Here is an 18,171-nt window from a genome sequence, read left to right on the forward strand (position 1 = left end):
AAAAAGAAAATGAAAAAGAGCTTTGTGTCTGAAGTGAGACTGCTCTGAATTTGAATCCTAGTTCCTTCCTCTTTTCTTTTAGAAAGGAGTAAGTGATCTAATAACCCCCTGCTGGAGCCTGGGTTTTCATAGGTTTAAAATGGGGCTAATGGGACCTATTTATGCTTACCATGAAGGAAGTGCCTTCCATAATTCTCCCCAGTCCTGCTTTGAAAAGAGCTAACTCTTCAGAATGAATAGAAAGAGATTAGAGAATATTTAAATACTTCACACTACTGTTTCTACCAGCTGTATCCATTACTAGGAAAATAGAAAGGGGTATGTAAATTAAGTTCCTGAACTCTGCCCCTGATTATCTTGTATATGTTTGAATCTGAACATAATAGATAATGGGTAAATTAATTATTAAAAAACAGTGATTTCAGATAAGATATGGTTGACTTTTTTTTTATGTCTCCCTAAGTGGTAGAAGAAATCATTTAAGTAACAATAACCTTAACTTTTAACTGTTAAGGCTGAAATATGGCCACTCTGTTTGAAACGTGCTATTAGGTAGCATTTTTAAATCAGATTAAACATGTTATAAAATAACTTCATACCTTATAAGTGTTTGGTTGTGATATAATTTTGGATTATGTATTTTATTTTATCACATTACATTTTCTTAATATCTTTATTGCTTTTATTGGTATAATTTGCATATAGTAAAATTTATCCTCTGTACAGTTCTCTGTTTGATAAATTCGTATAGTCATGTAAGCACCAGCACAACCAAAATACGGAGCTGTCCCATCACCTGAAACTTTTCTCTTGTACCCATTTGTCATCAACTTTGTTCCCTTACCCCAGCACTTGGTAGCCACTGGTGTGTTTTTTTTCCATATGGTCACGTAAATGATTTCATACAATATATAGTCTTCTAAGACTAGCTTCTTATACTCTCAGCACTTACTTCTTATACTCTCAGCCTGATGCATTTGTGATTTCTCCATGACATTGCTTGTATCAGTAGTTTCTCTTGTTGCCATTGTTTTTAGTTCCTTATTGCTTGAGTATTATTCCATTGTATGGATGTAGAATTATTTGGATATTTTGCAGTTTTTTGTGGTTATAATTCTGCATAGTGTACAGGTTTTTCTATGAACATAACTTTTCATTTCTCTTGGGTAAATATTTAGGAATGGGCTTGCTCTGAGTCTTATGGTAAGTGAACATTTATAAGAAACCACCAAATGGTCTGTACCATTTTGCATCTCCATTGGCTGTGTATAAGAGTTCTGTTGCTTTTGTATCCTTATCAACACTTGATATTATCAGGGTTTTTTTGCCCCCCTAACTTTAGCCCTTCTAATAGTTGTGTAGTGTGTTTGTCATTGTGGTTTTAGTTTGCATTTCTCTAAAGACTAAGGACATTAAGGTCTGTATGCTTGTCATCCATATATCTTCTTTGGTAAAATATATTTAAATCCTTTGCCCACTTTTAATAGGGTTGTTTGTTTTCTTAATATTGAGGTATTATGGGGGTTTTTGTTTGTTTTTGTATTGGTTGCAGTAAAATACACATGAAATTACCATCCATTCAAGTTCTTTGCCCATTTTTTAATTGGGTTATTTGTTTTTAGTTGTTGAGTTTTAGGAATTCTTTATATGTTCTGAATATTATTAGCTCCTTAGCAGATATATGACTTGTAAATATTTTTTCTCATTCCAGGAATTGCCTTTCCCTCTGTTGATTGTGTCCTTTGGTGCACTGAGGTTGTTACTGAGTTTTGAGAGTTATTTATATATTCAAGGTACAAGTTATTTATCAGATATTGTTTTGCACATATTTTTCCCAGTCTACAACTTGCTTTTTTCCTTCTCTTAATAGTGTGTTTTGCAGAGCATAAGTTTTAAATTTTGATAAAAGTCCAGTTTGTTAGTATTTACTTTTATCAATCATGCTTTTGAGATGTTTTTGCTAAGCCCAGGGTCACAGGATTTTTTCTGGATGTTTTGAGTTAAATTTTGTGTATGTTATCACATGTGGGCAGAGGTTTGTTGTTTTTTTTTTTTTTAATACGGATGTCCACAAACTTTTGGGCCATTGTTTATGAAAAGATTTTCCTTTCTTCATGAAATGCTTTCTACCTTTGTCAAAAATAGGTCTTTCCCTAGTCTGTTCTGTAGATCCTGTGTGTCTATCCCATCTGCCAGTCACTTCTGCATTTGTTATTATAGATTTATATTAGGTGTTAGGAATCAGGTAGTGTGAATCCTCCAAATTTATTTTTTTTAATTGTTTTGACTATTTTAGTTCTCTTGCTTTTCTACACAAATTTTAGAGTAAGTTTGTCAAATAAAAAAATCTGAGATTTTTATTACATTATAGATTAATTCAGGGAGAACTGACAATACTGAGTCTTCCAAACTTTGAACATGATGTATTTTTCCATTCTTTTATTTTCTTATTACTGTTTTATAGTGTTCGGCATGCAGATCTTACACACATTTTGCTAGGTTTTTAGTTAAGTACATTTCATGTTTCCTGAATCTATTGTAAATGGTATTTTTTTCATTTAAATTTTTGATTGTTCATATGTAGAAATACTATTGATTTTTTTTTTAATGAATGAACTTACAACTTTTCTTCTATGTAGTCATGGCATCTGTGAATAGAGGCAGTTTTATTTCTTCCTTTTGATCTGATCTGTATGCAGTTTCTTTTTCTTGCCTTATTGCATCAGCTAGGATTTCCAAGATATTATGGTGAGCAGACCTCCTTGCCTTATTCCTAATTTTAGATTAAAATATTCTGTCTTTCACCATTAAGTATGATGTTAACTGTCAGGTTATTGTATATGCTGTTTATCAGGTTAAGGTCAGCAAAGAGCTAAACACAGGGCTAGAACTCACGAATCGTGAGATCACGACCTGAGTCAAAGTCAGACGCTTAACCAAGTGAGCTACCAAGGTGCCCCGCCAGTACTTTCTTTTTACAAGTAGTGCCTGAGGTTAGGAAATGAGTATTCTTACTAGTTTGTTGGTATAATCATTGTCTTGCTTTTTGAATACTCAACAGTTTTGCATTCCCAAGATAAATTCTATTTGGTTGTGATTTATTTTCCATCTTATATATTAATAGGTTGATTTGCTAGACTTTTATATTGTTTTTCTCTAGTTTTAGTATCAGGGAAAGCTACTAGCCTCAAAACCAGCTGTTGGAAAGTATTTCTTCCTATTGTGTTTTCTGGTAGAGTTCTTGTACAGTTGATGTTATTTCTTACTTAAATGCTTGATAGAATTTAGAATTCACCAGTGTAGCCATCTGCTCCAGGAGGGATTTTTGTGTGTGTTGTGTGTGTGTGTGTGTGTGTGTGTGTGTGTGTGTGTTTGTTTTTGGGGGGGAAGGCTTTTAACTTTAAATTCAGTTTCTTTAATTTTATATAGGATTATTCAAGTTACATATCTCTTTATTAGTTTTTTGGGTAACTTTGGTAATTTGTATATTTCAAAGTATTTGTCCCTTTCATCTAAGTTGTCAAATTTATGGATGTAAAATGGTTAATATTCCCTTATTCTAATGTTGTAGGATCTGTAATAATGTCCCTTTTTTCATTCTGATATTGGTAATTTATGTCTTTTATTTCCTGGTCAATCTAGCTAGTGATTGAACAATCTTATTGATCTTTTAAAAAACCGGATTTTGTTTTCATCAATACTCTTTATTTTTTGTTTCATTGATTTCTGCTCTTATTTTAATATTTCCTTTCTTTTGCTTACATTGGGTTTAAATTGCTGTTCCTTATATAATTTCTTTAGGTAGAAATTAGATCACTCAAAACCGTAGAGATAATTTGGCATTATCACATGTTTGTTTTTTCCTCATACCTTTTAAGTGTAAATAAAAGAAGACACAAATCAGCTAAGTTTGTTTCTCCTTTCTGCTGCTTTGCTTGGTTTTGTTAGGTTTTCAAATGTGGAGAAATGCTAAGACATTTTACTACAGATCTGTATTTCATTAGCTCAGGTAAAGTAGGAAAAGATCTCGAATATTGAGAAAACAGAATCCAGTTTTCTAAATGTGTTAGAAGTATCGTACCAACTCGTGGTAGGTGTAATAATCAGGCAAGTCTGAGTTTTCTATTTAGAAGATGAGTGTAGTTCTGTTCTGTAGATGACCTCTTCTCATACTTCAGTTTTCTTTTGCTATGAGAAAGGTACCAGCCCAGGCGCCTGGGTAGCTCATTCAGTTGAGCATCCAACTTCGGCTCAGGTCATGATCTCACAGCTTGTGAGTTCGAGCCCCATGTTGGGCTCTGTGCTGACAGCTCAGAGACTGGAGCCCGCTTCTGCTTCTATGTCTCCCTCTCTCTCTGCCCCTAACCCACTCGCATTCTGTCTCTGTCTCTCTCAAAAATAAATAAACATTAAAAAAAAAAAAAAAAGAAAGGTAGCAGCCCAGAAAAATGTCATCAGAAGATACATAGAGATGAGTTTATAATTAATAATTCTTTGGTTTTAAACATGTTCACTGTTAAGCTGGGTACATAGACCTGTGTTGCTTCTGGGCCTCATTACAGAGACTATGACAGAATGGAAGTCTTCAAAGACCATCCCTCTAGGAATTGTTTTTTTTGTTTTTTGTTTTCAGGAATTGTTTTTTGAAGGTTTTTAAAATTAGCCCTGTCAGTGCAAATTGAGACATATATGCCAAAGCATAATTCAGTTGACTTCATTCTCTGAGGCCACAGAACAGTACTTTCAAATCTGACAGTCTTTTGGTGTTCTGAGTTGATCCAGAGTAAGATTTAGACTATTTTAGAGCATTATCAGCACAATGTATTTTGAAGTGCTGGATGATAAGTAAACATTTTACATGTTGTAGACCATAAATTTGTCACAGCTACTCAACTCTACAGTTGTATTGCAGAAGCAACCACAGACAGTAGGTAAACAAGTGGGTATGGCTATATTTCAGTAAAACTTTATTTACTTATTATTTCGGCCTGGAGGCTATAGTTTGCTGACAACTGACTTAGAGCAGTGGCTCTCCAGGTTTATTATAAAGAGAAGTCAACTTGGTCATCCCCCAGTGAACAGAGGTTCTGATTCATTTGGTTTGGAATGGGGCCCCTAATACGTGTTTTTAAAATGTTCCAGTTTGAAATGGAGGACCATGGCCTCTGGCGTCATATTTTTTTTTTAGTGGGTTTTTTTTTTTTCATTAATGTTTGTTTATTTTTGAGAGTGGCGGGGAGGGACAGCGAGAGAGAGGGACAGGATCTGAAGCAAGCTCTGTGCTGACAACAGAGAGCCTGATGTGGGGCTTAAACTCATGAACCTTGAGATCATGACCTGAGCCAACATCAGACACTTAACCAACTGAGCCACCTAGGCAGTCCTGGCATTGCATTTTTAAGAAGCATTGACAGAAGAAGGAGAAAGTCATTCTCCTTGAGGTGAGCTCATGGGCTTTTGGCAATCGTGGTGAGTAAAGAAGATAATTTGAGGCTGTATGCTTTCGGCAATAACTTGTAGTATAGATACTGAGTATTGCCAAATACGGTCAAATCATATTCTTTGACATCTGACAGTCAGTGATAAGAAAGGTGGAAGTAACTTCTTTGGAAAGAATAAAATTACTGTGGACTAAAACTCTTCAAGTTTTCTCCTATTTATTGTTAAGAATAATATATGATGTGCTTCCATATTGTCTCATCTGTTTGTGTTCTCAGAGGAAACTTTCTTCACCTTAGAATGCTAGAAACCACTGAAATCCTATTTAATATTCAAGGCTAAGTAATTTTTTGGTATTTCTCTCTATTGTAAGCATAGAGAACAAAAACAGGCAGAACTCCTTGCCTCATGGATTCTGGTCTCCCCATTGAGCCTCAGTGACAGATGAATATATTCCTTTGGTTGTTGTCTATCCCTTCTCCTACTGCATTATAATTTTCTTAAGGGTAGGAAATCTTAATCAATTTCCTATCCCTTTGGTGTTTGGTACTTGGTTATGCCCAATAAAACTTAATTCCCTAGAAGGCCAGCCTGTTCAATAAAGTCACTCTTAGGGAAAGTCTGTGTAGCAGCATTGTCCAGTAGCAATACAATGCAAATGCAGACCACATCTGTAGTTTAAAACTTTTTAGTCTTCACATTAAAAAATGTAAAATACAGGTGAAGTTAAAATATTTTATACACATTGAGTTAAATAAGATTATAAAATTTTGTTTAAAATGTCATTTTCTATAGGTACTCAATATTCAAAACTTGGTAAACTTTTCTCATTCTGACTCTTACACAACCAATGTACATTTTGCAATTTCAGCACAATTTCAGGTAAGACTAACCATGTTTTAAGTGCTCACTCATGATGTGTCTAATGGCTGTCATTGGGAAGTGCAGGTCTGTAGCTTGAGATGCTCATGGCATTCAGAGGGTCCTGTGTTCCACCCCTCTTGCCACCGTGACCCACCTACACTTTCTTTAGCTTCAGATGTTCTCTCTTAGAAAATGCATATGTAGTTTTATGATCCTTTGAACAATTAAGCAAATTCTTATTTAGGAATTTAAAGGAATGAGTTGGTCATCTTTTTTATTTTCTTAAAAAGCATTATTTAAAGATTATCTGAGTATTTGTATATTAAAGAATTAAGGGTAAAAGTTAAAAGAAAGGAACCTAGTTAGGAGATATTCTAAGGGTGAGCAGTCAAATGTGTCAGCTAGTGAGGTGACTGAATAAGAAGTAAATTTGGAACAAGGTGCCAAGACAGTACGGTGGGGGGAAGTATAGTCTTTCTAATACATGCTACACTGATACATGCTACACTATGGATAAATGTTGAAAACATTATACTAAGTGAAGGAAGCCAGTCAAAGGACCATATATTGTATAATTCCATTTATAAGAAATGGTCAGAACAGGTAAATAGAACATAGACTAGTGGTTGCTTAGGATTGGGGACATAGAAGGATGATGGCTATAAAGAGGTAAGGAATTTCTTTTTAGGGTGATGAAAATGTTGCCAAATTAATTGTGATGGTTGTACACCTCTGAATACATAAAAACATTGAATTGTACATTTTAAAGGGTGAATTTTATGTTATGTGACTTATATCTCATTTAACTTGTCCCAAGTTGAGCAGGTGGCAGGGGTAGGGGGGAGAAATCCTTCATATCTGGTAAGTAGCACCAAATTGGTATAAGATGGGTATAAAGTAAGCATTTACACTGATGTAAACATGTAAACTAAGGTAGGCTTGTTTTAGCTGATTGAAGGCCATTGTTTACCTTGGTAGAGTGCATTGTAAGTGTTTTGAACTCTTCATTTTAACGTTCTGTGAAGAAGGTGTTCATAGCCACACAAAGTAAACTGAGTGTCAGATAGGTCTTGTGAAATGCTGCATAAAAGCTATAACTTGAGCCCAGGTCATTGGACTTAGCATGTAATGCTTTTTCCATTTATATGTCAAATTAATTTTAAATTTAAAAAATGTGTATGGAATGTAATTTCTGAAATTCAGAACTCCTATAATTCTGTCACATAAGCTACCTATACATGCAATAAATAAAAAGAAGTAAGTTTGGTAAGGAAGCAGCCCAAGTTTGGGTCTTGTTGTTTTTTGGTGTTTTTGTTGTTTTTTGGTGTTTTTTTAAGAGTAGAACATAGGTGGCGAGGTCAGTTTTGTGGAGAAAATGACAGTTTTGGAGAAGAGCAGTTGGAGGTGTCCTGTAAGAAGCTGGGAGTAAGAAAATAGAATAGGAATTAGAAATGGAAGCTACAGATTGAGAATCAGAATTGTTAGTGTGAGAATAAATGGGGACACATACACACACAATTTGAGTAGCCAGGGGACTGTTTAAGGACACAAAGATAAAAAGGAACCAACCTAACAGTCAAGATAATTTAAGCAACATTCTGAGAACTACCAAGATAGGTAGAAAAACTGCTTTAAGGGTCTTTTTGATCTCTCTTTTTTAAATTTTTTTTTTTTTTCAACGTTTTTATTTTTATTTTTGGGATAGAGAGAGACAGAGCATGAACGGGGGAGGGGCAGAGAGAGAGGGAGACACAGAGTCGGAAACAGGCTCCAGGCTCTGAGCCATCAGCCCAGAGCCCGACGCGGGGCTCGAACTCACGGACCGCGAGATCGTGACCTGGCTGAAGTCGGACGCTTAACCGACTGCGCCACCCAGGCGCCCCAGATCTCTCTTTTTTAAAGCTTAATTAATTTATTTATTGAGATTGAGAAAGAGAGAACATGAGCAGCGGGGGAGGGAGAGAGGGAGAGAGACAGAATCCCAAGCAGGCTCCATGCTGTCAGTGTGGAGCCCTGACGTGGGTATTGATCTCATGAATGGTGAGATCATGACCTGAGCTGAAATCAAGAATCAGACACTTAACTAGCTGAGCCATCCAGGCACCCCAGCACTAACTAATTTTGAACAGGCCTTTAAAACCTCATAGAATCAAAGTGTATCAGAGTTAATAGAATCCTAATCTCTTTTAAGTGAGGGAACTCAAGTCCACAGAGGTCCTACATAAAGTCATAATCTGAAAGTAGTAGAGGCACACATAGGACCCCTGACCTTCTGCCTTCATTTGTAAAAAGGAAGTTGAATCAACGTTTATTTGTTTTTGGGGACAGAGAGAGACAGCATGAACGGGGGAGGGGCAGAGAGAGAGGGAGACACAGAATCGGAAACAGGCTCCAGGCTCTGAGCCATCAGCCCAGAGCCCGACGCGGGGCTCGAACTCACGGACCGCGAGATCGTGACCTGACTGAAGTCGGACGCTTAACCGACTGCGCCACCCAGGCGCCCCAGGAAGTTGAATCAAATGATTGCTGAGAATCTATTTGGTTTTAAAATTCTGTGATCCCAATGGACATTGGGGAAACAATTAGAATAGGTTTCCTAGAATTTTTTTTTTGTTATTAAATTTATTTATTTTTGAAAGACCGAGTGGGGGAGGGGCAGAGAGAGGAAGGCACAGAATCCAAAGCAGGCTCTAGGCTCTGAGCTGTTAGTGCAGGGCTTGATGCGGGACTTGAACTCATGAACTTTGAGATCATGACCTGAGCTGAAGTTGGATGCTTAACCAGCTGAGCCACCCAGGCGTCCCAGGTGTCATAGAATGTTGAGGATTGATTGGAAGAACAAGTGGAGAAGAGTTAAACTGTAATTGGCAAAAAAAGTTAGGAAAGATTAAGTTAGCTGATTGTAAAAATGTGGCATGGAAAACCAGGAGAAAAAATAGACAGTAACAAGGGAAATCTGTAACTAGAGAATTGGGCATCTTTAAAGAGAACAGAGAGGGGCGCCTGGGTGGCGCAGTCGGTTAAGCGTCCGACTTCAGCCAGGTCGCGATCTCGCGGTCCGTGAGTTCGAGCCCCGCGTCGGGCTCTGGGCTGATGGCTCGGAGCCTGGAGCTTGTTTCCGATTCTGTGTCTCCCTCTCTCTCTGCCCCTCCCCCGTTCATGCTGTGTCTCTCTCTGTCCCAAAAATAAATAAACGTTGAAATAAAGAGAACAGAGAAAAAGGGCGCCTGGGTGGCTCAGTCAGTTAAGCATCCAGTTTCAGCTCAAGTCATGATCTCATGGCTCGTGAGTGAGTTCAAGCCCCACATCAGGCTCTGTGCTGACAGCTCAGAGTCTGGAACCTGTTTCACATTGTGTCTCCCTCTCTCTCTGCCACTACCCCATTCTCGCTCTGGCTCTCTCTCCCTCAAGAATAAATAAACATTAAAAAAATTTTTTAAAGAGAACAGAGAAGAATGTTTGGAAAAGAGATTATCCAGATGTTTCTGCAGCTACGTCAACTTTTAGGAACTACTCCTCCCCTCACCTCCCTTTTTTTTAAGGAATCAAAAAATGCTTTAATACACATGACTGGGCAAACCTTTTCTGTAAAGGGTCAGATAGTAAATTATTTCAGCGTTGTGGGCCATAGATAGGATCCCTGTTGCAACTACTCAAGGCAAAAGCAGTCATAATGATATATAAAGGAATGGGCATGGTTAATGTTCAGTAAAACTGGACAAGAAACTGAACAGATTTCAGGCCTCTTATCATAAATTCAGTTTCCCTACCAGGCAAAGATAGAAACATTTAAGCTATTGCTGCTCATGGGTGCTTATGGTCTCAAAAGGATAAAATATGGTGAAAGTACAATTCTTTGGTTCTCTTCCATCCAAAAGCTATAACTGTATATGTGTGTGCACAAATACATGAGAATGTATGTATTCTCTTTAATCCCTTCCCTCACCACCATAATAAAAAACATTATGTGGACATTTTCTCATGTAAGCGTGTAAAAGTCAGCTATCTTTGGGCACACCTACAAAGTGTTTATTGTAAAAATAAAAGAGAAAAAAATGGACTAATTTGCATTTCTTTTGAAAATCCCTTGGGAAGGCAACCATGTTAGTCATTTAGTAAGTCCAGTACAGAGCATATGATTGTGAAGAATAATAATCATTCTGCCACTGGCAATTTTGATTACTGAACACAATGCTAAAAATTTTTACACATGCTATCCTTATTCTTCTCCCCATTAAAAAAAAAAAGATTTTTACTATATGTAGCTCATATAGCTATTACATACTTTAATCCTTTCACCCCTTAATCCTCATTTAATCTTAGAAGTAAGTATATATTTAATGCTTGTCACCAGTGCTCTCTGTGTGTCTCTTATTTTGATTGTCAGAAAGTCATTTTCTATTAGATTCTTAAGAAAGATCATGAAAACGGTATTCTCTGTTTTTGCATGTTTATTAGCTCATGTGTGCCTTTTATGCTTTCCATTCTGTCTATTCTAGTGGATGTAAAATCCTTGGCTTACTGTTTCCTTTGAGTATTTTATTTTATTAAAAAAAATTTTTTTTGAATGTTTATTCATTTTTGACAGACAGAGACAGAGCACAAGAGGAGGAGGAACAGAGAGAGGGAGACAGAATCCAAAGCAGGCTCCAGGCTCTGAGCTGTCAGCACAGAGCCTGACGCAGGGCTCGAACTCACAAACAGTGAGATCATGACCTGAGCTGAAGTCTGACGTTTAACTGACTGAGCCACCCAGGCACCCCATGTTTCCTTTGAGTATTTTAACTGTGTTATCTTTGGCATAACATTTTGCTATTCAAGTGTGATGATAATCTAAGTTTCTTTATAAATTAGGAGATTTTTTTTGCCTAGATGTCAGAGAGTCTTTTTCCTTAAAATATAATCATTTTATTTGGGTAGATCTTTGGTGTTAGTCTTTCTGAATTGATACTCTCAGATAACTCTCGTATCTACAGCAGTGTGCATCCTTTGAGTATGTAGTTTAATTAAAAAAATAATAGTATTGGTTAAGTTTTGTTTGTTTTTGTTTTTGTTTTTTACCGGTTTTATTGTTCTTTTCCCTTATTTTGGTTTAGTTTTTTAGGGACTCCCGCTGTACTTATGTTGTATCTCTATTGCCTAGCTTGCAATACTTACTTTCTTTCAGAATTTAAAAAAAAATCTTATGCATCATTTCTTTTTTGGTTTTAAAAAGATTTCTCTGTTTTTGCTTTCTTTTTCTCTTACAGTATTTATTTGGTCTTGTGTTCCTATCAAAAATGACTTTCACATTTATAAATTAGCTCTTGAATTCTGTCAACTCATTTTTGAGTTTTTCTAATTCTTATTTATGTTCTTTCATGCCTTACCTATTTTCCTTATGCCTTTTAGTTTTTTAATACTAACAGTTTTGGTCGTTTTTTCCTCTTTTTTTGAACACTCATTCTGGCATTCTTCCCTTTTCTGTAGGGATATTATTCTGCTACTCACTATATTTATAGTAATTTTGTAAGGGATTTGATCCTGTTAACTTTTTTTTTGCTCATTTTATATAAAATTAGTTCTTTTGAGTTCTTTAGAAATTGGCTGTTTTCCTGTGTGTGTTTGTACACGTACTTGCATGTATGTCGGCCAAAAAACCTTACTGCTGGGTTTCCTAGCTATTTGCCTTTTGCACACTTTTATCTGGACCTTCTCTTTTGTCTCTGTTATTCCTGTCCCGCCCAACTTTGATTGCACTGCCAAAAGTTTCTCCACAGTGTTGGGCCCTGTCCAGAAAGGCCTGATAGGTCAGTGTTGAGAATTCCTAGGGGTCACACTGCTCCAGTTGATTCAGGCTCTGCTGCCTGATTCCTTGCTCTCACCCACTATTAGAGCAGGGGAAATCCCTCCCAGTTTCCACTGCTGTTCTCAAATTGTTCTGCCATTCTTTCCAGTGAAGAATACGTATCAGTTATTTGGGGGTTCTTCAGGTCTTTCAACGTTTATTTATTTTTGGGACAGAGAGAGACAGAGCATGAACAGGGGAGGGGCAGAGAGAGAGGGAGACACAGAATCGGAAACAGGCTCCAGGCTCTGAGCCATCAGCCCAGAGCCCGACGCGGGGCTCGAACTCACGGACCGCGAGATCGTGACCTGGCTGAAGTCGGACGCTTAACCGACTGCGCCACCCAGGCGCCCCGGTTCTTCAGGTCTTAGGTATGTCAGACACTGTATGGCTTTCCTTCCACGTAGGTATTGGGAACACACAAGTCTCATAGCTGGTTGCTCAGCCCTGACTGCTTGTGTTTTATACCTGAAGAGCATTTATTGGTTACCTGGATTTGTTGTAAATGTCTGTGGTTTTTTTTGTTTGTTTATTTATCATGCAGTTGCCCTGCTTGTTTTTATTTGAGAATCAGGAAGGTTCAGAATCCATGATACTATGGCTGTTTATTTTTCTAGAAATCTGAGCTGCTAATGCTCAAATTAGTGCTAGTTTAAAAAAAGACAGCTTTCTATAAAGGGGAATTTAATTAAAATTAAATTGAATAATTAATCATATACTTGTTTTAGTTTGTTATTGTTTTTTTGTAACTTTTTTTAATGTTGATTTATTTTTGAGAGAGACAGAGAACGAACAGGGGAGGGGCAGAGAGAGAGGGAGACACAGAATCCGAACCAGGCTCCAGGCTCTGAGCTGTCAGCACAGAGCCCAACACAGGGCTTAAACTCACCTGAGCCGAAGTCAGATGCTTAACCAGCTGAGTCCCTAGTTTGTTATTGTTGACAAATCACTTTGTGTTAGGCCCTTGCAGGGTTGTTCTTAGCTGGAATATGTAGATGAGTATGTGAATCCCTCCCAGGCTGGGCCTTGATACCCCAGGCTATTTACAGTGCCATTTGTTAAGTAGAAGTGTATATCTCTTCTACTAGTGGAAAAGTGGTTTGGTTTTATGAATGGGATGACACCAAACTTGGATTTTAATGAACTGAAACTTGCAAGACTGATGAGATGCTAAAGGAATCCTAGGTGTAGAGAGGAGATACAAAATAGAGTTTGCTAATGTATGGCATGCTTAAGCAGGTATTCGTGGTTCTGTGTGTTTAGAGCAAAGATTAGGGTGCTGGGAAGCAAGTTGGAGTTGTATTTCACAATGCTTCATACTAAAGAATTTGAACCTATGGCCAATGGAATAACAGGATTAGATTGTTTCACAGTGGTAACTCTTCATGGATGTCTGGGTGGTTCCATTGGTTAAGAGTCCACCTCTTGATTTTGGCTCAGGTCATGGTCTCACGGTTTGTAGAATTGAGCCCTATGTTGGGCTCTATACTATCTGTACAGAGACTGCTTGCATTCATTCTCTCTCTCTCTCTCTCTCTCTCTCTCTGTCTCCTCCTTCTTCCCCTACCCCTCCTCATGCTGACATGCATTCTCTCTTTCTCTCTCTCAAAATAAATAAACTTTAAAAAAATGATAACCCTTCAGACATGAGGGAAGGTAAATTGTAAGTAGGTGGAGGTAAGAAACCTATTGAGAAGGTCAAATAAGACAATGGTGAAAGTAGAGGGAAGGGGAAGTGTGGAATAGTTGAAACCTTTGAATTTTTTTTCTTAATTTATTTATTTTGAGAGAGAGGGAGAATGCACATGCCCGAGCAGGGGAGGGGCAGAGAGAGGGTCCCAAGAAGGTTCCATGCTGTCATCACAGAGCCTGATGTGGGGATCCATCTCATGAACTGTGAGATCAGGACCTGAGCCAAAATCAGAAGTTGGACACTTAACCAACCAAGCCACCCAGGTACCTCAGAGAGCTTTGAAGGTTCTTGATTACCAACCTGGTCTGAAGTTCACAAACCATTTAAGGCTGGGGTTCTCAGCCCTGGTTGTCCATTAGAATCACTTTTTAAAAAATGCTTGCCAGCTCCCCTCTTCCGGTTTTATTTAATTGGTATGAGGTGGGGGGTTGTATATCAGCAAGCACTTTGAAACTGTTCTCAAATGATTCTCATCCCCAGCCAGATTTGGGGATCACAGACATCTGGGTAATCATTAAATGAACTGTAGCAAGCACTAATCCAGGAATTCCCTGCCTTACTAAGTGCTGGAGCTGCACAGAAGCAGTGGTGCAGGCCAGGTTTTCGACCCTGGTTCACTGCAGCCAAAAACTACACTTAGACTGGCTCACAAGTAAAACCTGAAGGAAAATATCTTCTCATCTCTTTCTCATCTAAAGTTCCTGATATTTTCAGCATTTCTTTATAATTTTTTTGTGTTATTTTTAAATTTTTAAATGAAAGAATTACCAAGCAAGATGTAAATGAACAATATAAAAGTACATAGAATAAAAGATTAGTCTAGGGGCGCCTGGGTGGCTCAGTCGGTTGAGCGACTGACTTTGGCTCGGGTCATGATCTCACGGTTTGTGAGTTCGAGCCCGGCATCAGGCTCTGTGCTGACAGCTCGGAGCCTAGAGCCTGCTTTGGATTCTGTGTCTCCCTCTCTCTCTCTCTGCCCCTCCCCGACTCATGCTCTGTCTCTGTCTCAGAAATAAACATTAAAAAAAAAAAAAAAAAAAAAAGATTAGTCTGAGCCTCTTCCAAGGAGAAACAAAAAAAAAGGAGAAGAATAATTTGATTTAAGTACTTTTCAAATGACTAAGGCATCCTGTTATAAAATCATGATGGGTGAAATATCCATTGAAAGTGTAAAACTGGCCAATGGATATTCATGTAACAGTACAAAATATTTATTGGTATTCAGATTGTGCATTGCGACTGTTAAGAAACTGATATCAAGTTTTGGTTTAAGATCAAACAATATCCATAATTACCTAAAAGGGCTACTAAAATAACTCTTCCTTTTTTAAATTACATATATATATGAAACTGGATTTCTTCATGTAATTTACTAAAAAAGCAGCATGTTACAATTGAATGCATTTTCTTTCATTTTTTTAAATTTCTTATTAGTGAATGTTGGATTTTGTCAAAGTCCTTTTCAGGATCTTTGGATATAATCATAAAAATTTTTTCCATTGAAATTTAATAATAGGATATATGATACCAGCGAATTTCCTTATATATCAGTCTTGCATTCCTATAATAAATCCCTTTGTCATGGAGTATTTATATGCCCCCTGTTTGCTCTTTTTTGGTTTAATAATTTTTGTATAGATAGATATACATAAATCATGTTGGGCTTTAATATTTGTAGTGGGGCTCTGTCTTTATGGACAGTCACTATCAGAGTTAGATACCAGTATTCTAGTTGCTTTTTAAAAAGAGTTTAGAAGCTTTCTTTTATTTTCAGTGCTCTGGACGAGTTATATGGAGCTTTGAGGCTATGAATTCTATGAAATCATCCTATGAATTCTCTTATGAATTCTTCCATGAAGTTGGTGGAATTCTCCTATGAAATCATCTTGTTCCTGGTGCTTTTTTTGTGGGATAATTCCCTCATAATGTTCTCTATTTCTTCTCCAGAAATTACATTGTTTAAATTGCATTTTTAATTTCTGATGGAGTCATTTCAATAATTGTGTATTTCCCTAGGGAATTGTCTGGTTCATGTAGGTTTTCAGATGTATTTGAATTTGTTCTGTAAAGTAGTTTCTTATATTTCTAATGCTGTGCTAACAGGTGTTTCATGCTAATCATTTATTTTTGAGATTTTAGGCCTGTTTCTGGCTGTTTTGAAATTTGGATATTGTCTGTCTTCAAGTTATAATAAGGGAATGGTTTTGTGTAGTGATTTGTTCTTATATTATTTTGGGAAGATATATAAGGAGACAGATTCAGACAGATGCCATTGTTTTTGGCTAGCTAGATGTTTTCCTGTTTGGTTTTTTTTTTTTCAGCATTAACCATTTTTTGCATTAGCTTTATTGCAATATAATTTGAATACCATCCAATTCACCCTTTAAAGCGTACAATTTGATGGTTCTTAGTATATTCACAGAGTTGTATGACCATCACCAGTCATTCCTTCAGTATTTTCATTATCCTAAAAAAGAAATACTGTACCATAAGCTATTACTGCCCAGTCTCTCCATCCTTTCCCATCCCTTGTTTTAGACAACACCACGTACAGATTTGAATTTGTCTTCTCTGAACATTTCTTGTGAATGGAATTATACTGTATATGGTCTTTTGTGATTGGCTTCTCTCAAAACATGTGCTACTACTTCATTTCCTTTTACTGCAAATAGTATTCCATTGTATGGATGTACACATTTTTATTTATCCATTTGGATAAATAAACATTATCCATGTTGATGGATATTTGGGTTGTTTTTCCCTTTTTGGCTATTATAAATGATGAGGCTATGAACATTTGGGTTTAAGTCTTTGTATGGGCATATGTTTTCATTTTGGGGGGGTATATACCTACAAGTGGAATTACTGGTGTTTATTCCTTTTTAAGGAGTTTTTCTTTTTTCATTCTTGTTACTTCAGTAGGCTTTGGGGTAGGAAGGGGGGGGAGGTCATGACATATGCCTAGTCTGTGGTGGATATAGTCTCCTCTCTTGTGGACTAGATAGCCTATCTCCTCAGGTGGTTTAGATTGTAGTACATAGTGTAATACAGTGTTATATGAAAACATACCCCTCTGCTTTAGTGATTCTGGAACCCTAGGAAAATATTTGATGTTTCTTTAGACAACTCTGAATACTTCATTTAATTTCAAAGGAATGGTGTGGATTTCTTTAAGATTAGTTAATTTTTTAATAACTTGGAAATATTTTGAATTTCTTTTTTGTATTGGTATGGCTTTAGTCATTGTGACTAAGATTTTCAGTTCATTTAGAAGTATGTCATGTGTTATTTCCTTTAATTAAAAACATATTTTAAAAGGTTTGATATGGTTCTACTTTCTGTTATATGCAATATGCATGTAAGACATGATTATAATGTACTACTTCCTAAAGATATTTTTAGCATAATTGAGGGAAGGTGAAATAACATATTTGATTTTCACAGGTGTCGATTTATTATACAAAATGGCATCAGATGTTTATACTAATTGTTTATTCTATAAGTTAGTTGCCAGTGTTTGTGATGGTCACACTAGTATACTGCCAATACCTTCAGGAACCCTTTTGATAATCAAAAATAAATTCCAGGATTTCAGTGTTGAGAATTTTTAAATGTATTTTAGTACTTAAAAAGCACTCATGTAATTGTCAGTTTTTAATATTCTTTTATGTCCAGCATTTATTAGAACATGCATTCCCATACCAGGATAGATCATTCTGATATGAATCTACCCAAGTGTTTGGATCATAGGTGTAAGGTGTAATAAGATTGTAATTTTTAGGGGCGCCTGGGTGGCTCAGTCGGTTGAGCGTCCAACTTCGGCTCAGGTCACGATCTCGCGGTCCGTGAGTTCGAGCCCCGCATTGGGCTCTGGGCTGATGGCTCAGAGCCTGGAGCCTGCTTCTGATTCTGTGTCTCCCTCTCTCTCTGCCCCTCCCCCATTCATGCTCTGTCTCTCTCTGTCTCAAAAATAAATAAATGTTAAAAAAAAAAATTAAAAAAAAATTGTAATTTTTATATCTAAACTTTTTTAGATTATAGAGTATGATAGAATGAATAGTTAATTTTTCGTACTGGCATTGTTTTCCTATAATTATTACCTTAGGCTCCTGGATTTGGATTTGGAATTGCAATATCTGGTGGAAGAGATAACCCTCATTTTCAGAGTGGGGAAACGTCAATAGTAATCTCAGATGTTCTGAAAGGGGGACCTGCTGAAGGACAGCTACAGTAAGTGCATTTGCTCTTTTGGGTGCCTATGTTACAAGCACCGTTCCTACCCTTGGTCACTGGCACATAGCGCTAGTGCATTCTTTAATATATATTGCCATTTATGTCTATCATAAAC

General features: G+C 36.9%; 1 protein-coding gene and 1 long non-coding RNA gene across 33 annotated transcripts in view; both read left to right on the forward strand.

Moving 5' to 3' along the window:
* Positions 1-18,171, forward strand: part of TJP1 (tight junction protein 1) — a 373,407-nt gene that overhangs the window by 292,703 nt on the left and 62,533 nt on the right. For all 32 annotated transcript variants that reach the window (XM_045448821.1, XM_045448822.1, XM_045448824.1 and 29 more), the window contains one exon: positions 17,929-18,053. In XM_045448821.1, coding sequence (XP_045304777.1) covers positions 17,929-18,053 — 125 coding nt within the window. The remainder of the gene's footprint in view (positions 1-17,928; positions 18,054-18,171) is intronic.
* On the forward strand, positions 11,003-12,652 carry LOC123582587. Its single transcript, XR_006704469.1, has 2 exons — positions 11,003-12,275; positions 12,495-12,652. It is a non-coding gene; the product is annotated as an uncharacterized LOC123582587 (long non-coding RNA).

Source organism: Leopardus geoffroyi, chromosome B3 (genome assembly GCF_018350155.1).
Source record: "Leopardus geoffroyi isolate Oge1 chromosome B3, O.geoffroyi_Oge1_pat1.0, whole genome shotgun sequence".
In the NCBI taxonomy this organism is placed as follows: domain Eukaryota; kingdom Metazoa; phylum Chordata; class Mammalia; order Carnivora; family Felidae; genus Leopardus; species Leopardus geoffroyi.